The sequence below is a fragment of the Takifugu rubripes genome, chromosome 1, assembly GCF_901000725.2.
Source record: "Takifugu rubripes chromosome 1, fTakRub1.2, whole genome shotgun sequence".
Taxonomy (NCBI): domain Eukaryota; kingdom Metazoa; phylum Chordata; class Actinopteri; order Tetraodontiformes; family Tetraodontidae; genus Takifugu; species Takifugu rubripes.
The window spans coordinates 10,527,832-10,548,975 of NC_042285.1; the positions used below are offsets into that span (position 1 = coordinate 10,527,832).

Below are 21,144 nucleotides of genomic sequence, written 5' to 3' on the forward strand. Positions count from 1 at the left end.
TAGGTAGAGGTTTTACTTATATCCACACAATCAGCAGAAGTTTAAAGCCATCTCCAGGTTATATAACAGGTTCGATTCTTTACAACTAATACTGGCCGCACCCTCTCTTGGATGATATGCATCTCTCTCTCTCTCTCACTCTCCAAATACCCACAGGGTGGTAAAACACGTGGTGGGGGAGCGGGCTCTTGTAGCTTGTGCTTTAGAAGGGTAGGGGTTAGGGTTAGCAGGTAGCAGGCTCCCTTTGTGAGGTTTCGGCTTAGATGAAAGCTCTATAAGAACTTCAGCTATGAATATTTCACATTTTGCTGAGTTTGAGAGCTTGAAAACTGATGTGGTGTAACTAAACAAGGTCGGAGCCAAGTGAACTTTCCCTGAAACATGTTAACTGCTAATTATTAGCTGCTCAGCCACCCTCTTAACACTCAACCAACAGTTCCGGCTTATTGCCAGGCCTGATGGAAGCATGGACAGTCATGCCCACCTCTTCCTCACCATTTCCCATGGTTTTTACTTGCCGGGACCTTTTATAACCCTGTGCTACACGCATGGCTTGTCCTGGGTTGGTATGGTATCTTTGCTGGGATGTGAAGACATAGCAGCAGTGCCACAGCATGTCCTTTAAAATGCATTTTTTATCAAACGGGACAGCAAAGAGAAGCAACTGCATTTTCTCGACACTATCTCAAACATGATTCTTCATCTCATACGACACTAACACACTCTTTGATGGAATGTACTCAAGTACTGCGCTTTAGAGATTTTAAAGCACATTTTTTCTTGGCAGAAAATGTTCAGGCCATTTGATTAAATTATGGGGTTAAACTAACCCCAGTGTATTTACATTTAGTGAAATTGCAGACTGTGTTAGGTTGGAACCCTGCAGTTTTAATTAAGAAATGTGTTTTCATTAATATATAATTCAACAGTACAACCCAGTCACGAGAAATTTATGAAAAATGACAACAACTACATTTGTACGGTTTTAAACAAAGTTTTAAATGGGGATTTTTACTTTGAGAGAAGTAAATTATCTACATTGGACTGTTGTTATTATTCAAGTGTGACATTTGAGGGTTTTACTTCACTAAACAACTGAACTTATGTATCATATGCTGCCAGCAGATCTAGTCTAGACATAACCTCAAATAGTGATGACTCAGTCAGATTATATTCATGCCAGAGACTGCTAAATCCAGATTATGGCCATGTTTGACACAGTTCAATGGCATCAATACACACTCAGTCAGTCATATTAATCTTTATTTGAGCAAGGGGCCCAGTCACTCTATCCATTCTTAGATGCAGCATGTGCTTCTGTACAGTATTTGCAGCGGCTGTTTGCTCATTTCATTAACGTTTAATACTGTACTAATCATAAAGACACACATGTAAGACAATACATCGGCCCATTGGTTGCATCAGACCCAGAGCATGAAAGGGGCAGCAGAGACGCAAGCGTTTTCCCAGCTTATCAAGTGCCTCTCAGAGCTGATAGGCGGCAGCTTAATGTATCAGCAGCACGGGCTACACTGCTGAGAACAAAACCGCGGCTCTCTCAAACATCACACAGGCCAGCGCCATCCAACCCCCAGAAGAACCCCCTCCATCGTGCCGCTCATTGTCCTGCAGACTTATCAGGCCACTCCTGAATAGGAGGCACTAATAGAATTATGAAGACGGTTTGAAAGGAGAGGAGAATGGCGGCGATGTTTCTGTTGAGAGCGGATTCCTTTCCGGCGGAGGCAGGCAGGTCTCGTGGACATATGTCGCCATTGTACAGACTGCAGGCAATATGGCCAACACTGACACTGAATGAACTCCCAGACGCAGAGGAGGAATGCTGAGGGGAGTCTGCCATTCATTTGTGGGACTGAAGAGGAGAGATGGTGAAGGGCTGAATCAAATGCTGAGCATATGGATGTAAACAGACAAGGATGTGGATGTTCCTGGCTGCAGTACACGCAGTGCTTATACTGTATATACATGCTGTACTAAGACTATATGAACAGATACATACTGGTACTACAGAGAGGCCAATCTTTGGCATATGGATTTGCATTTTTATCCTAGATAATTAAAGTCTAATTAACAGCTTTGTCCCTCTGGAAAACAGTTTTTGCTCCTGCTTCTCAGGACTCCAGAACTTTTCATGTGCCAAATTGGTTGAATTACAGAGTCTCATTTAGAGGACGAACAGCATGTTCTTGTTCACTGTGGCTGTCATTGGTGACACTTGAGCTAAAGTTCAGACACAGTCTGAGTAAGTAACATGTGTTCTTGCCTTTTGTGATGGGATGGTAAACACAGCTAATCAGGAGGTATAAAAAGTTGGAAGAATAACTCCCCCAATCTCACTGGATAGAACTGAATGCAAAGTGAGAAAGTTATTGAGAGCAAGAAAAATAAATAAGTAATTCTTTGTCTTTTAACTTTTAATCATATCTTAATTATTGTTTTATTTCTCTGTAGCGCATCACTAAATTAGCTCTTAACATGATAAGACACAAAACATTCATAGGCCACAAGTGAACATGTATTTACCTTTAAATTAGTGTTTTTTGTGCAGTTTTGGAGGAAAAGGATAGAAAAATCTCTCTGTTTTCTCTCTTCCTCAAATCTGTTGACATAACAGAGAGTCTTATGTGAGCCTACACATGCAGCGGTGAACACACAATGAACAGACGGTCTATTCTTTATCTTTGTAAGTTTACGGGAAGACTTAGAACAGGTTGTGCAATTGCCACACCCAGCATGTCCACGGTAGAAGAAGGGCAGAGATTAGATCACTGGGTCTGCAAAGAGCTCTGCAAAATAATCATCTGAGTGTACAGATGAGAGGTGTTCAGGGAGTGAATAATGTGCATATGTGCTCTCCAAGCCTTTCTGTTACCTCCAAATGGCTCGACTACGCTGAGACGCTGTCGGATTGTATGTGATTGGGGCTGAAGTCATCCCTCTCCAATTCTTGTCTTTCATGTTCGCTGCATTACTGACGGGAGAGTAATCAAAGCTGCCGTTAATGTGCAGCCATTTCCGCTGCTCCTGTCATGTTGGCCCACAGGGCATAACTGCACTCTCATGTAAGTACAGTGTGTGTGTGCATGTGTGTGTTGGGCTGCTAAAACCCATTGAGTTAATGGATTTTCCTTGTTTCCTGTCTTTGGACTTGAAAGACAAAGAAATTACTCTGATGCTGTTGATGGAAAGGGCAGTGATTTGTTACGAGAGGTAATTCATAAACTAAAGGGGATTTCTTTTAATCACCACGAACCTGAATCTACTGTCTGTGTGAGGCTTTAGTCATCCCATTTGAGTCTCAGTTAAAAAGAAAGAGGGAAAAACAACCAAACACACCTAAATACATCAAACAATCCCAGAGGTGTAATTATAGATGTTGCTATCTTTTAATATTGAAGTGAAAATATTCTTCCCTTTAAGATGTGGAGTCTAATTTGTCAGAGCAGAATTCACCTAGGCATTAGTGATGATAGGATGGGATAAAAGGACCTTCTTTTAATGTAGAGCCTCACTTCATTCAAAAGGCCTCACAAAGTGGAGCTAAATTAGACATGAGAGAATAAACCATTCCTGTATCCATTAATGGTGTTCCACTAACTCCAGCAGGAGCAGCCCAGGGAGTTGGCCTCCAGGACCTGTGGGCTGTTCGGCTCAATTTCCTTTAACCACGCCACAACTATCATCAACTCTGGCCTACAATCACCAACAACCCACCCTTCCCACACATGAAAGGTGCGTCTCCTGTCTCGACATTCGCCACAAACTACGTGAGCAATTACAGAAGAGAAATTCCCAAATTCACGTCTGGGTTCAAATTTATAGCAAAGACAATTATGGTTGTTTGTATAGTCTACCTCGCCCGTTTGTGCGTTTGCCTCACACGCTGTTGCAAAAGGGCAAACACTGAGATTGCACAAAACATGCGTGCTGATGTGATTTCAGGAGGCGAGGGATTTATGACATATAAATCTCTGTGGAACGCAGTTCACGCCTCAGAGCTAAAGCGTGATAGTGGCAGAGGAGCAGAACGTTTAGGATGGTGTCTTTTCCGCTGGACTTACTAGATAAAAACCCCTCAGATTTGCTCTGAATATAGAAATAAAACAATAACAAGGGCTGAGCCGGATCAGTGGGACACAAATCAAATGAGAAGGGGGGAGGACAGGCATGAAGGTCTGGTTGGCTGTGAGCGACTGCAGCCACAGCCTGTGGTGCCCTAAAACTCAGTGCCGTGTCTGCTAAATTGGTGGGTGGGGCACACAGTGGCTGTTGATAAGCAGACAGAAAACAGGGCTCAGTGCCTAAAAATACACCACCAATGCACAGAGAGAAAACCTGGAGCCACTGGGACTGCTACTGGCAAGGGAGCGGATGATGGGAGGGAAGACACTGAGCAAAGGATGCAGAGGTATAGCAGAAGTTCATTGTTTTGTCCCTATACTGTATATATATGTGTGTGTGTGTGTGTGTGTGTGTGTTCTGTGGTGTTACAGTGTGCTGTACCACACTTGCCTTCATTCCCAGTTTAATTCAAACCATCATGCCTCTCGGTCAGTCCATCATTTCTGTTGTATGCGCAATGTTGCTGAAGTAAACAGGTGGAACGAGGATAACATCCAGCAGATTTAACAAATAAAACACACCAATAAACTTGAAGAGGTCCACCTCACATCATGAGTCATTCTCCTACGTAACAACAGTAAATAAAAGTGAAAGCCTGCGTACGACTCCAACCTTCCAGGCTTGCTTTTGTAAACCCCGCAGGCACGAGACAAACACAAAGGATGGATGCTGCTGGAAATCCCAAACTGACCTTGTTAAGCATTTATGAGAGCTGTTTGAAAAATAATTCAAGAGAAGCAGAAAACTAGTTTTTCTTGGGGGGGGGGATAAATGACAGATTTAGATTTTTCCGGGAACGTGAGCAGAAAAACAGGAAGTCGCAAGAGAGGAGGGAAAGGCGGCAACGGCAAGTGAGTGGATCCCTCAAATCAAATCAAGAGAAAATGATGTGGCGGCAGCGTCTTGGGGAGCGACAGCGCTGCCCTGCCCTCTCTTTCTATTCTCCCAAGATGGAAGAATGAGAGGTGTGGCCGGAGGACAGTAGGAGTGATGGGGAAAAAGAGTGACGGGGACAAAAAAAAGAGAAGGAAAAAAATACTGGCAATGGCCTTGGGATGATTGCAAAAGAGGCAGGGATGTGAACGAAAAAAAAGCAAGAAAAACAATGAGGGCAGGAAGAAAAGGAAGATAAAAGGTGGTGCTTTAATGAGCTGATTCTGACCGTGGGAGATGTGAGATCATCCCCACGGCTTAAACGCATTACAGGAGAGGTGTACACTTTTTATTCAAGCTTTAAAGCAGTTCCCACATGCTGGATCAATGAAAATGAAGAACAGAGGAAAACCAGGCCTGCAATATAAGCTAGAAAGAGCTTTTACAAATGTCCACACAAGCACAATTAATCCATCAAATAAAAACAGTCAAAAACATCAAATACACAGTGTGGAAGATGCTTCACCCCACTGCAGCTTATCCAGCGATCACAGCAGCACAAACTGCTTTTACTCTGCCCTTAATAAGAAAAAGAAGTGTTTTGCTTGGAAAGAGAGGATCGACCTCTTTTGATCATATGGAAATAAAGGTTAAAGTCCCTGTTGTGACGTGACACGAGACACACACCCTCTCCTCCCCCCTAAGTTTAACTCCAAAGCTCATATTTGAATAAGCGCTGGACAAACATCATAAATGACCCCTCCTCCTCCTCACCCACCCTCTTCCAGTCCGTTGCCCTGGACTGGAAATACAACACAACATTGTCAGTAGGACAGCGCTCCCTCTCACAGCATGCTAATCCGTGCCATTTTGCCAAGCTGCTTTCTCCTCGCTGGGCCCAACAATGCTGAAGTCAATTTTTCCTCCCTCTCTTTCCTTTTTTTGAGCATAACAACAAATCATAATCCTTTGGTGAGACCGACCATATGGTCTATTCTTTATCCGTTCTCTATCCGCCCTCCACTGACATTAATAATCAGTAGGAGCAGGGAGACAGTATAGGGCTAAACATGCTTCCCACATTCAAATAATCCTGGTTATTTTTCCTCTTTTGGCTTTTTTCATTTTCACTGAAGTAGATTGTTTGAAGAATCATTAGTATGCTAATATTTTACAGTAGCAACAACAGTCTGTGGAAAAGTCTGACAAAAAACAATGTGACAATTGGGTCAAAAATGCTACGATAAACAGCATGGTATTATCTGCATAGATGGTGTTTTTAGTTTCACGCATGTGTTTCTATGGCTTAGGCAACAAAACAGGGAGGAAAAACTCAGCAAATCCAGGAAACAGTAATTAAAAATAGAAAAAGAAAAAACAGATTAAAGAAGGGCTGACTGCTACACAGTATCTTGCACTGTTTTGGAATTCATGCGAGGCAGCAACTCAGTGCCGGACTTGGAAGTTACGGCTTTTTAATCTTCCATCTAAGGATGGTTGCATCACTTGTTTTTTCTGCAGCCTCCTCTTCCTCTGGAATTGATGTCACTGGTGGAGCTCAGGGGGGAAATGCACGATGGTGCATTGTAAGGAAGAATTGCTTTAATCAAGCTCTTACAGAATGCAGCAGCACAAAACAGATGTTGTTTAATCCACATCTATACCATTGCCAGAGTGCTGACAGCTGTGCTTGACACAACATCTTTCCCACCATAACCTCGGTCGGCACGCTGCTGTTTACTAATTACGTATCACAACACGGCTTCATAACGCCACGTTCCCTGTCTCAAAGAGTCGCTCTTCATGCAGAATAAAAAGCCTAATTAGACCAAGTGTCCATCTGCCGAGCGTGCGAGGTAGAGGTCGCGCCAAAGAAATGAGATAAGCGCATCAAAAATAACCCTAACATCCAAAAGACCTTGTGGCGCTATAATTAAGGCTGACAATCAGGAACGTTGGAGAGCAATGGCTGAACATGGTATTTTTTCCTCCTGCTTCATTACAGTCTAATGATCCCCCCAAGGTGTTTCCCCTGACACTAACTACAGCTTATAAAAGGGATCAGTTTCTGCCGTTGGGACAACACGAAGAGATGGAAAGCTTTATTGCAACGCGAAGGTGAGGACAGAAATGAGGAAGAGCTGTGAAAGAACCTGGAGAGAATGAAGCTGCACTACACCATAAAACGCCGAGCAGTCCAGTGAAACGACAGCTGCCTTGGCAGAACAGATATTGTGTGTTTTATAAGGAGAACGTCGAGCAGCTGTTTTTTTCAGGCATCCGAAGATTTAAAAAGTGAAGCTCTGATGTCTTCCTGTCAGTTCTCCGTGGCCGAATATGTTGTGTTTCAAAAAATTGGGACAGATTTGGGCCCGTTTCCTTAAAGATCAGTGCCAGATAGGTGGGAATGCTTTTACTAAAAAGTGCGGCGGTCTCTGAGGTCTCATCTTCTTCTGTCAACACTGGTCTGCCAGGACTTTTAAATGATCGGCTCTGTTCCGGAGAGCCGAGCTACAAACAGATTGTGCTTATTAGTGTCATCGCATTTAAATGTAAAAATCCACCAGCATAAATAGTGAAAGGAAAAACCTGTTATTCCATTAAAGAAGAGAGTAATGATGAAATTGTGGCATGCCAGTATGGAATTGGCAACTTTCCATAAGTATCATCATCTAAGGAACAAATATGGCATTTAGAATTTAGCAGGTAGCTGCAACAGATTATTAATTACGAATAAAATATTTTTAAAAGCATATTGATTCAAAGTTTAAATCTCATTAAATGTATGTACAAAGTGGTATAGAAAACAGGGTATCGATGACATAAAAGTCATCCTGCATTTAAGATTTGAGGGTGAGTTGATCTTCTCTGTCATAGAACAGCATCAAAGTCAGTGAATGTAGGACAACACGCAAAAGTGCAAAGTGTGCCTGATGCATGATACCCAAACAGGATGCAGCCGAGAATGATGCACAAACACAGTTATTTCTCTTTGGCTGTAGCCTGTAGCCAAGTTTAAGCTCACAACATGTCAGGTTTCCAAACCTCTGTCAACTCAACAGGCCAGCTGTGAGTCAACATGACTTTAGGTTCTAACTTCGGGTTTGCTTTTAGTCCCGCAAACATGGATCCAATTTAATTTTGGATTAGATCTGCAGGAAAAAGTGCCAGAGTGTGATCATGCCATAAAAAGAGCAAAATCTTAAAAAAAAAATGCTTTTCATGCCACTGTGAAAGGTTCCATTTGATTCCCTCTGCATTTCTCACCCTGACTTGCTGGTGTTTCCATTTAGTCCCAATATGCCAAAGAGAGGCAGCACAGAGGGTTGGGTTCAGGCCAGATGAATGAATGCCTGCTGCAGCTGTCGCATCAGCAGCTGAGGTGCGCTCCATCCAGACAGGGAGCGAAGCCTCCCTTTGACTGGCAGATCCTTCAAAGCAACGCGACAGGATGACAGATGGCATCAAAGCTTGGCTTCCCACGGTTGCCTGGACATCGAACTGCATTTCTCAAAAGTTGAAGCCCCGTAATTGAGCTGCTATTATATTATTTCTTCAACAATAATACCAAAAAAACAATAAAACTGTTTTTTTCTTGGGATTAAGCAGAATTGTGGCAGGCCAGGAAGACATGCGCGTACACATGTGCATTTAACTAAGGCTTTGAAATACAGATTGAATGTTGGCATGTCATTTCTGCTGGCTGCAGCCCTATTATCGTTCCGTCGGCACAAAATTAGCGCTGATAATATTTACCTGAAGGGTGCGGTTGAGTGATAATATCATCAAGACTGCTGCTGGAAGCCCTCAGCTGGGCCTGCATACATTTGGCAGCAGTGCAGAGTGGAGCAGATTTGTACAGGCATGCACATGGAGCGACACGACCATGATCTGTCTCAATTGAAACACGAACACTGTGACAGTATGAATTGTTGTGCATCCAAAGCGGCAGTAGTGGAAACACGGCAACACCAGGGAGGGCAGGAGGTGACTGGATGTTGAGTATTTAGAGAATACAGTGAAGGGAAAAAGGCAGAGAAAAGAAGGAATGACAACATCTATCAGTGTAATTATGCTTTTTTTAAACTGACGCTGAATAAATGAAAAATGGCTTTTAAAAAAAATCACACCTGATTTTTAACACATTAACAGGTTATTTACAGTGGATGAATTCACATCCTTTCGCTATTTTAACACCTTTTTGATAAAAAAGCTCCTCTGCCACTTTTCCGTTACAATATAAAAGTCATTCGAGGAGCCAGAATTATTTATTTCTGCCTTGTTCAGGGATAGTGGTTCATTTTGTAGTTTCTTTCTCTTTTTTTTTAAGTAGATGGACTAAAAAGCCTTCCCATGTAGGTCATCTCTGACCAGTGTGCGCTGAAACACATGCACTCTATCTTAAGAGCTCCCGCTGGCAACGAGGTAGCTTTGTCTTCCTTTTCTCTGGAATCAGATAAGCAACATTTTTCTGCCACAGACGTCATCAGGAACAAAATCAGACAACAATGCTGTACTGGGAATGCACACATTCTGGCAGTTAGGAAGAACTTCAGGTTGGCTGTGCTCATCATGGTGCACCAGTGAGGACAAAGTCTCTGCAGGGTAGATTAGAAGAGGGTTGGAATACTTACCCATAAGGGTTTATTTGATCATAGATATTGCTCTGCTGTACTCTAAAGCCAGCCCACATTCAGCTACAGTACAATGAATTTGATTTGAGCATGATTGCTAGTCAATGTGTGTCATTCTTATTCATCTGAGCATAATCATTTTCCAGGGGGAATAGTTTTATTTCTTTTCCAGGACAAAGTGAGGGTGTCTGGTGCAAGACCCTGGTTACATCACTGAAGATAGGTCCAGGTTGCACAACAAGGTTTAGCTCAGTACTAATCCAGCATGGTAGCACCATTGACTGGCAGAAAAAGGCTGGCTGACAACCTGGAAATTGAGGTAAGAACAGCAGGGACAATGGACAGCTCTGTTCAATGGACTACGAGTGCACATGTTTCGAGTTCTGCAAAAATCCAACAGGGTTGAAGATACACCAGACCAAGATGAGCTGCTTAACGAATGTGGTGCAACACAGCGCCAGTACTAGATGGAGCAGGAGCTGAGCCAGAATAGACCCAATGGCTCCCAGAACATACTAGCTGCTAGTCTTTAAAGTCCCAATCACCCTGGTGCCACATCTTTAGAAAAAGATTACCCAGTTCCTATACTGGTAGCTGGGAGGAGCTTAAGCAGCATTGTACTCGGCGGGCATAACGCCAAGCTGCAGGGACAGTAGCAGTACAGGCATCAACAGCAAGAAACAACATCCCTCCCAGCACATCATCACCTTTGCTCAAGCAGACGAGATGCCCTAGCCCCCAAAGAAGACAGCAAGGGTCTGGCAACTACTGGTGGACTTAAGGAGTTAAACTCCCTGGATATCATTGCAGGTTCAACACTCCGGCCAGTTGTGGTGCTACTGGAGCCAGCTGTACTCTCTGAATATTTGATGGATGAATTTCAAGAACAGTAGAAGGCCATGAAGAACATCATGGAAGCTGCTAAAGGGGGTTCACGTTGGCTCTGGTTGAGAAGGGATGCATCGCATTGTGCATTACCTGGACACACAGTGGGGCCTGATCACTCCAGGCTGGGTCACCCAGGTGAGTCTGTCTGATGTAATATCCGAAAGAGCCTGTGACCCTGGTTCTATCACTGAAGATATGCTCAGGTAGCACCACAATGTGTATCTGAGTATGAATAGTGATAGCCTGGTGGAAAGATTATGACAGCCAAAGCAGGGAACAGGGTGCAGCACAGAGCCTTAAGTGCTGATAAATCTCACATTTCACAGTGGCTGTAATTTTGGATTCATTATTCTGCAGCCCCAACCATGAACAAAGATGTTTCCGCGGGTCAGACGCACAAAAAGATTAAGGTGGTCAAGTGTTCTGCGGAGAACATGCTCAATGTTTTGCATTTGCATACGGTCTGTCTAGATGGATGTTATCGTCATGAAGAACAGTGGCTAAGAGATACAGACTGTTTTGCATTATGTTATGAATATGTTTATGTATGTATAGAAGGACACCAGTAAATTGAGTTTATATAGAAAAGAATTGTGCAAAATCACAAAACACAGGAATAATTAAGATGTACCAATCAGATGCAACATCAAGAAAAAAATCGCACATCGCAATGTGTTGTCCTGGGCATTCATTCTTTGCACCACCCACATATTTACACCCCACACCCTCATGGAAACCCCCCTCAAAATGAACCCCCCCCCGAAAACCACCACCACATCAAAAAGGTTAATGGTTATGATGATAACCTTAAGGCAAAGCATGACCTGCATATTTTGATACATGATACTTCTGAACGTCCTACCAGTTTTATCCAAAATATACTGTTGTTGCGTCTCTCATCAAACAATAAGAAACATATTGATAAACACTGATAGATTTGAATTGAACTGAGGGACACTTTCATTGAATCATTTAATGTGAACAAATTAGTTGACATTTAAGTTCATTACTTTGGAATTTGAGACAGATTTGTTGCCATTTAATGACATTATATGAATAACGCAATCGGAATTTACAACCAACGAGTGAAAAAGTGTGAAAGGATTTCTGACATTTTGAATTGTTCATGAAAGCTGAACACTAAATAGTTCATTGCAGCGGTGAGGGTGCCCAGCATTTTTAGGGTTAATCGTACCTTCTGTACTTTCTGCTTCTCCTGTGTTGCCAGTGTGCAGCATTGAATCGGTTCTATTTCCAAACAGAGCTGCAGATATCTGCTCTGAATGACTTGTCCTGAGGCATTTCATGACTCAAAGTCAAAGCACAGGCACAGCAGACCTTGGAAATACAAGCGCTGCCCAGTAAATAAGCAAGCAGACCAACATAAAAACCTACAAACTTGCATATAAGGCCAAAAAGGAGGGCTCAAAAACAGGTTGGTCAGATCCTCTGATGCATTTTGTGGCCAAAAGCGTGCAGAGCCATCCCTTTGTTCCAGAACAAATCTGCACAACATGAAACAAGGACAAGGGTTTTTGTTGAGGCATGCCCTCCCCATCTCCAGACAAAGCTCCTTAAATCTCACACCTCCCACAACCGACGCGGCACGACGATACAAGCATACGCAGCAGAGTTTCCGCTCACATTTCACACTTAACACAGCCGTTTCCTCCATGCTGTCACGGCATTACTGTCAATATGCTCCTGACACAAATGAAGTGATATTATTGGGTTTCCCTCACAGGCCTCAGCGTGTCAATCAAAATCTTGGCTCATCACAGTTATAGATCAGTCAGTGGTGGGATGTGCAGAGGGAATGAGACGCTGGATTGATCTGCTTGTGCCTGAGCAAACAGCCCTCTGATTGACAAGCAATACAATTAAGTGGAAGTGAGAAGGAACGGAATACCATCATTACATCAATCATTAGTCATTCCGCCACATTTTGTTGTCAAACACTGTCTCTCCTGAGCAAATGAGCTTTGTATCTATGATGGGCCAGCACCAACATGAAAATCAAATGCCCTTTGGCAGATTTCAAAAGAGGCCACGGCTGGGACCTAACACACCACAGAGCTGTGAGAAGATGCCAGAGCTTTGAAACGAATGTCCCTGTCGGCCCCCACGATGCATGCAAACACTAAACAGTACATGAAGATTTCAAAAGTCACACGAGTAAGGGGTTAGAAAGATTTAAAGACTTAAACGTGCTGTTTTGAAGACTACCCATTATTTTCCATACCTCCACTCTGAGCTGTCACCTTGACTACACAAGGCTGTTTCGGTCTGTTACATCAGATCATCTGCAGTCCACCAGACGATGGCAGTAGAAACAGACACCCTCGCTTTACACATGTTGCATCATCATAACAATTTCAATCATATATTTGACAATAATAGAAACACTTCAGGGATCCAAATAAAGCAAAGACTCGATGTCAGTAGTTGAGAGGAGATCACTATGAGTGTATTTTACGATGTGTCGAGGCAAGATGGCTGTCGACATGTAACAACTGCAGAGCAATTGTTTGTTGATTGTTTATGCTTCTGTTTAAAGAGGTGATAAAATCACCATGAGGTTTTTTTCAGTGTTTGCTTTGCAAATAACAGCCAGATGTGGAAATTGTATTTACAATTGGGCAGAACGGAAAACTGCAATGGAGAAATATGGAGGGATGCCCTGTGGCTACAAATTAGGAGGGAGGAATATGACTAACCTGGAGAGACACTTGAAGGCACCACCCTGCTCTGAATGCCAAAGTAATTTAGCTCCTCAACTAAAATGGTAAATCGTCCAATCCGGACTTTAAATGCTCCTTCACTGGCCTGGGATCAGCGAGTACCCCACAGAAGCATCAAAGAGATTAGAGTCAAGACTGAGGCGTCAAGAGTTAATGCAACCTGTCGCAATCAATCTGATCTCGGATGTATTTAGACCTTGACTTCAACTGATAATATCTAGATTAAATCTCCAGTAACACGGTTGCCAATTTCACACCGGAGCACTGATGTCTGGAGAACAATAAGCTTTAGGAACAATCTCTTGGGAGACCTGATGTGTTTTTATGAACCACACTGTGTTATGCTTTCATAAAAAAACAAAAACAATGTTGGAACCTTTAGTATTAAAAACTCCTCTGACGGGAAGGCCTCACAGCAAATGCCGCAAGAACAAAAGCCCCAAATTAGACCAGACATGTTAAGAATGGGTTTATTAAATGTCTGGAAAGTGGCACCGCAGACGAGGCCTCAGTGGGATGATTCGTTACATCACAGCATGCAGGTACCGCAAGCCATTTTTGTGGCGTTTCAACAAAGATGCCTGTGACATTTGCTGTGCGTCATATTAACTGTGAAAGTACGTATGTGAGCACGCGACAGGCTCTGAATGAATACCCGATCCCTTACTCACTGTCTGAGGAAAAGCAGCGGAGAGAATACGTGAAGGATCGATACAGCAAAGCTGTTAATGGATTTCTTCATCTGCACTGTTCATTAAAGAGCTTGCAAGAAAGGAAAACAAACAGATGTGAGGAGACTGCGAGCAGAGAAGGATGAGAATACTGAGGGTAAACACAGAGAGCAGGTTTTCACAGATATGGATGGTTGGAGAGTCCATTGTTAGCGGGACGCCGCGTGCATTCATGCCCGCATACGCTGCCTAACGCACATTTGCATTAGAGTAAAGGGGGCAGAACAGATGCGCACGGCCGGAAAACTCTTTGATCTCCCAGCCTGTGTTTCTTTGATGCACTGTATGGAAATAAACCCAAAGATTTCTCAGAGGTCGGCCATGACGTTCAGTGAATATGGGTGACCTCTGTGACGGAAGTGGTAAAGATCAACGTGATGACTGCACAGTTCTGTCAAAGCTTGATTGCAATCTAAAGTTCCTACACACACACACACACACACACACACACACACACACCAGAATGATTTGCCCTATTTTGTTTAAGGCAAGCGTACTAAAGCAAGAATACTTCAACAGAATTATCAAACATCATGGTGGCTTCGACAGCCACAACTCTCATGCAACAGGTTTACATCCCATTCTGCCTCCTCCTGTTTGCCTTACTAAATGTCAATTCACATTTCCACCTCTGAGTTAACTCAAGGCAGCCCACCGAGATAATCTCCGGATTCTGACCCAGTGCATGCATTGAAAACACTTTCCACCTCCCGCGTCTCCCCTCAGCTCCAGCCCTCGCCCCGTCGTCCTTCCCCACGTACTCATCCTTTTCCTTCTCTCACTTCATCCTCATTGCTCCTTCTCTCCACCTGTCAGGATGATTTCAAGCTTGTTGCATCTGGCCTGACTTAGTGTCGCGCGATTGAAACAGTAATTATGACCATCTCCAAATAGCTTTTCCTCTCAAGGAAAAATCTTGCTCCCTTCCATCAGCACTCTTAACCTCTAACCCCTCCATGCTAACATGTATGGGGAGCAGACAGGTTTTTTTTAGTTGAAAAACGATTAACCTGCAATTAAATTACACTCACCATTACAAATAATAGGTGACATTTAAATCCAACATTAGTCGGAGGATTATGAACAGAGAGTGCCCGTCTTGGGACGTATTATAGTCTAAATATGTGAGTGTGAACATAGGAAATGGGAATTAATCAAGCGATACGCAGGATCTAGCAGAGGATACTGGGTAATATTTGATTTATTCAGAGTGGAGCAGTGAGGCAGTTTGGAGGCAGTTTTATCTGCACTATTAGTTAAGTGTATGACAAGGTTTGCAGAGTTTGGGTTCAAAGGGAAAGGAAAGAGTTTGCTTTCACTGCTCTTCAGCTCTTTTTATGAGGTACTAATGATATGCTCAAGTCCTCTGGTCCTTTCATGCTGCTACTGCTGGCACAGCATCTGAAAATGAGCTGAAGGGAGGAACAATGCCTGAACAGTTAGATAAAAATAAAAAAAAATTCTCTGCAATTGTGTGTGGGACTCTAAAAAGGTAGGGACGAGAGGAAAATGAAACCTTCGCAGTATGTAAAGGCACTCTCCCTATGGAGAGATAGATATAGCTTTTTATGGCTATATGCCTCTGATGTCAGGGCTAAATAAAATGTTCAGAATTTTTATTTCTGTGTGGATCCTGAAAAGGTATAATGAACAGAGTCTAAAGTCTAAACTCTTTAATGGTGGAGATGTTTGCTGGCGATGGCGATCTTTACGTTTTGTCCATCTCGAGAGACTTTTGAGGCCAGTTTGACACTTTAACTTCATCGTAACGTTTCATTTCTGAGCAGTTTTGGTGATTTGGCAGGACACATTGTCCTTTGCTTATTACCATGAGGGGGTGTGGATAGTCTACAAGGCTGTTGGAGCAGATGGACATGAACGCCTGTATCCATGGTTTCCCCAGCAGGACACTGTGCTTGTAGTGAACCGATCAATATTACTTCCACTGATGGCATTTCAGGACTGTGACTGCTCTGTGAGCGCACAACTGAAATTGCTTCTATCAAATAAAATATATTTAAATGGTTTACATGTTTTTGTTTGTTCATTTACACTTGACAGAGGTACAGGACTTATGAGCTATACTGCAGCCCAACACAGGAGGGCGTTCAAAGTGCTTTGCTTCACTTTTTGGTTTCCATGACAATATGCATGTATACAGTATGTATGCGCAGAAAATGTGAATTGTGCTTTTTGAGCTTAACAGCACTAATTTGCCTGACTCCAGAAGGATTTTACTGGCTCTCATGTTAAATGTCTTGGCCTCACCGTGAAAACAACACGGGATTCACCAGAATGCTTAATGTGAATATTACTTCTATATTAAGGGGAAGAACTATGAGCTCAACTAAAACATTACCACCATCCTTCACCACCTCTACATCTTTACTATAGGCCAACACAACTATATGGTTAAAAAGCTCTGTGTTTAAACCCTTTGACACCAACTAATATATGTTTAATATTATGAAATCACAGAAAAACTGATGAGTCAGTGGTTTAATAACAGCCAGTGATGCCTGAGGGTAGCGCAACACTAAGGTGGCTGTTAAGGGATGAGACGGCACCAGGCAGGCTTACGTGACGAGATGCCCACTCAACATTTGGCTCTGACACAGCAGAATTATGTGGGCCCTAAATCAAATAACAAGGCTGTACAGAAGTGACAGTCATGTGATCAGACATGAGAGGATAACTGGAAAATAAGACTGAAGTTGAGAAGAGGATAAGTAGAAAATAGTTCTTATAAAGTTCTTACAGACCAGCTCTGACAGTTAAACAGCAGCAGACAACACGCAAAATGACTCACTTCATGGGTTTAAACAGAGCCTGGCCGTAGTTCTGAAACGTCATGATGAGCTTGAGTTGGGTGCCTCCAGACTTCATCGCTGTTGAGGGGAACAGACAAAACCACGTTACTACATGCATTTATTAACTTAAAGCAACTATTACTATTTCAGCAGACTCGCCCTGTGAGTGAAAATGGGCCTCAAATGTTGTTTTGATGTCCAGACCTACAAGGGTGTGATGTGAAATAGCCAAAAAGGCTCAATACAGCTGACAGGGAGGAAGAGGAGCCAGTCAGTTCTCTATTTCTGTGGTAAAGGGAAGACATTCGCCTCTCCCTTTCCTGTTCAACATCTCTGCTCTCAGGAAACAGTCAGGTGTTTATTGTTTAGCCAAGACGTGTCAGTTTGATTTATGGGGGCCAGAATCACAAATCACAAACGCCTCAGTGGGATTTACGATGTGCACTCTCTCTGATGTTGTCATGGATGCATTCTGTTTAGCCTCGTCGCGTTCACACCTTTTGATGAAAACCCTTTTTTTTAACTTTTGGTTCTAGCTTTTCAGTCTAAATTCTGATGAATGGAGCTTCATTTATAAAGATTAATTTCCAACAAAACACCACCTGATTTGTAGACTTTAAACCTTGGTGGTATTTAAATCCTGAATATTCTCCAGAGAAGTCATCATTGTTGGAAAGAAAAGTGTAATATTGCACATAAAAGAGAACATTCCAAACCAGCAATACTCTTAATATTAAAGGTAAATGTGCCAGAAAACATCCTGCTCTTTCTTGCCCTTGACATTTGTAACTATACAACTATAGAGTCTTTCAAAATTAATTTCATTCATTAAAAATATTCATATTTGTATGCTGTTTTGTTTTCTTATTTCAGTCTATATATTTCTCTATCCTGGTATCTTCCTCAGCTTTCCCTCCCAGAACAGTGTGCAGGGATGTTGTGAGTCTGATCTCAGCGCTGGTCTCAGAACTTGCAAGAAAAAAAAAATCATAAATCCCCCTTATGACAGAGCCAAACAGCTGCTGTGTGTTCTTCTTAAAATGATCCATTGAGAGCCGTGATTTGGAGGACCCCCCCAACGAAAAACAACCCCTCATGCTGACATGGCGCTTTTAAGGAGGGAAGTGTTCAGAATAGAATCAAAACAAAAACAACTTTTTTTCTTGAGATGTTATGCGGGTAACCTGTTTACCCCAATTTTAGTTGGAGCCATATATTACAAGCTCGCATTGTCTGGAACTTGCATTTACAACTTTTGCCTGCTGTCTTCATTGATAAATACTGCTTGATAGAGTTTCTAGCGTATAATAGATCCAAGTGCTCCTATCTTTAAGTCTAGATAATAAGTGACTGCATTTGGCTCATATTGGTATTCTGCCCCAGGCCTCTGTTAAGGCTCTGTAATTACAGAGCCACCATGTATTTAGCTCACTCATGACGCCGGGGACTGCTTACTCTGCCCTGCACGAGAGACACGAAAAGCACAAAAGAGGGAGAGAATCAGACAAAAATAAGAGAACATCTGGAGTAGAAAAACAAGCCCTGAATTCCTCCTTCTGTGAAGGAGCAGGGATGCTAGTTCTGGAGACAGCTAATCCCACTCCTAAAATAAGTATTTAATCTTTGCTGAGGGCCAGTTACAGTTTTGTCATTGGCAGACTAACATGGAATCTGCTTTTGAACGATGAGCACAAGCACGGGAGACCTCGAGTCAGCTAGCACTCCTGGAATGTGGGAGCTGGACAGAGCCAAGTAGAAAGACAAGCTGCCACAGAGAAGAAGAAAAAAGCAGAAACTGGGTTCCTATAACTGACCCCATGTGGATTATGGTCTCTTTCAGGCATCCACTTAAAAAAGGAGTTGTTGCTTTCGATTGAAAGGTAGATTTACAGTGCACTTGTCAATCAAATAAAAAAGCCACCGGGTGAGATTGTGACATCAGGTGTTGTGAAATGTATTCTCCGTTTGTGGGCAAACTTGTACAGCCACCACTCCTGCTCATTCAGCTCTGCACGCTGACGCAAACGCCTGGTTGTTCCTGTACTCTCACCCTGCTATATGACTACAGGTTGAGTGGAATTCCGAACTTTCCATGTCACCTGATACCAGCCTGGGTTGCCAGGTTAGCTTTTCATCAAACTAAATAACCTGTTTCAGGCTTTAGACGACAGGCTTCTCTTTTTTTTTTTTGATGTTTTGATACCTTTAGTTTCACAGTTTAACCTTCAAGATCAAATAAACAAACTCCACTTGAGTCGCAGATGTGACCGCTGCTCTGAAACACTTCACGTCTGACTCACCTACGCTGGTGATCTTCTGAGTGATCAGGTCCTTCAGCAGGGCATCGATGACTGGGTTGTGTCTGGAATACAGCTCATATCGGTTAATCCCAATGTGGAAGCGGAGCCAGTTGGGGTAGGATTCTGCTGTCAGCTCCCCCGTCGGGCTGAACTCATCTACGGTCCCTTCAGTATTCCTGGGTGGGCAAATCAGCAAGAGAGAGGTTATGACAGGCTATTAAACACATGGTAGACTTGCTGTAACATGATTGAGCAGAGCTGAGCCTGTAAATCTCCCTAAATTATAACATATTGAGTAATAGTTTTTAAAGACTTTACCATCCCTGATCCTCTGCTGCTTTGGGGTCAAATCGGATGTCTGTGTTGACGTTAAAGAGTGTGTCCTCATCTGACAGAGGAGGCAAGGCTCTTTTGTACAAGGGATGGTCAAAGAGGGCCGACAACTTTGACCCCTTCACCGGTATTTTCTTGGTCACCGCTGCGTCTTGGATGAATTGTCTTTTCTTTTCCCCACGCTGGCCGTGATGCTCCGTCCCGCTCAGCGCCTGGGTTTTGTCTCCTGGAACCGCGACTCTCTCCAGGGAGTGGGAGGAACCGTTTGAACTGGGCTCGTTGCTGAAGTCCTGGAGGATCCGCAGGGTGTGCTTGTTGGGTCGGCTCTGTTTGCCCCAGCTCTGTGGATTCTCGTCCGGCGTGTGCGAGCAGGAGCAGCCGCTGCTGCCCTGCCTCTCCAGCTTCGGTAACAAGTCTATCATTATGTGCATCGAGCATGCAATGAGGAAAACCATGAGGATCAAAAAGCGGAATTTGCGCAGGAAGATCATCTTCATGGTCTCCCTTCGGAGCAGATAGGAATATTTACTGCAAATGATCAGCACGCAGATGAATAAGCTGACTACATCGCTGATGATATTGATCAGACTGGACGCCAATCTAATGAAATAAACATTAAACACGTAGGAGCCATCTTCACTTGCCGTTTTGAGTAAGTAATACAGTGTTCAGCCAGAGCTGTTTATTTGCGCGGCTGTCCCGGAGAAGAGTCAAAAGCGCAAAAAAAAAAAAAAAAAAAAGCGAAAACCATCCGCAAGCGTTCAGGTAAAGCAGGTCGAGGAAACTCAGACCAATGGCCAAATTGCGCAAGCTACATTTTCTTCTACCGCTTTCTGGTCCCCGGCCGAGGATTTCAGAAGCAGCGCTGACCGGCAGATGCGTGACCACGACTCAGATTTGGCACGATCAATTAAACGTGCGTGTCCAAAAGGCTCCGGGGCGCGTATAGATCTGACATCCAGACTCGATCCTGTGCGGGGGAAAAAATACCCCGAGCTCGCATGGGACTTGTGCCCAGGAACGGGATAAAAATAGTACGCGAACAGTTCGGAATATATATTTTTTTTTATTATTGGAAGTCCCCGAAAAGTAGTCGACGCGTGTGCACGGCAATCCAAGGAGCGTATTTTCTGTTACATCCGGAGGCGAGCCAATCGAAATCGCACAGGTAGGACTCCGAAATCCTCCCGCAGGGCCAGGCGATCTCTCGGAGTGCGGCGAGAATGCGCCCTTTGTAGCATGTGTGAATCTGGGTGTGTGCGTTAAATATGATGATGAAGCTGAGGGTAGATCCAGCCTTTTGCGCAGCGTCACTGCGCGAAGATTGGCTGAAAGACGGAGAGAGAGAGAGAGAGAGAGAGAGAGAGAGAGAGATAGAGCGCGATGGGGTGGGGGGGTGGCAGAGGGGGTGGCACTGGCCTGGCCAGCATGTGAAGCGTATAACCGCTCGTCTGTGTTCCGCTTGGAATAAAATCCTCCTTGCACATCCCGGCTGCGCAACAAGAGGGCGTCTCACCACTGGCTGACACGCAGCTTTTTCACCACCCCCATCATAAAGCCGTCCCTCAGAAACGTCTCCTCGATTGATGATAGGCCAGTTCGAACCCTGTTCGCTCCCAGGATGTTCCAGTGCTGACGTTCACCCTCGCCTCTTAGGACAGGTGAATCAGAAAAAAAAAAACAAAGCACCA

The 21,144-nt window shown here is 43.5% G+C and overlaps 1 protein-coding gene across 1 annotated transcript in view; it reads right to left on the reverse strand.

Annotated features, from left to right (window-relative positions):
- Positions 1–19,950, reverse strand: part of fam20cb (FAM20C golgi associated secretory pathway kinase b) — a 32,213-nt gene extending 12,263 nt beyond the window's left edge. Inside the window, 3 exon segments of the mRNA NM_001280087.1 lie at positions 16,820–16,898; positions 19,121–19,296; positions 19,439–19,950. Of these exon segments, the coding sequence (NP_001267016.1) occupies positions 16,820–16,898; positions 19,121–19,296; positions 19,439–19,950 (767 nt within the window).
- Between the last annotated feature and the right edge of the window lie 1,194 nt (positions 19,951–21,144).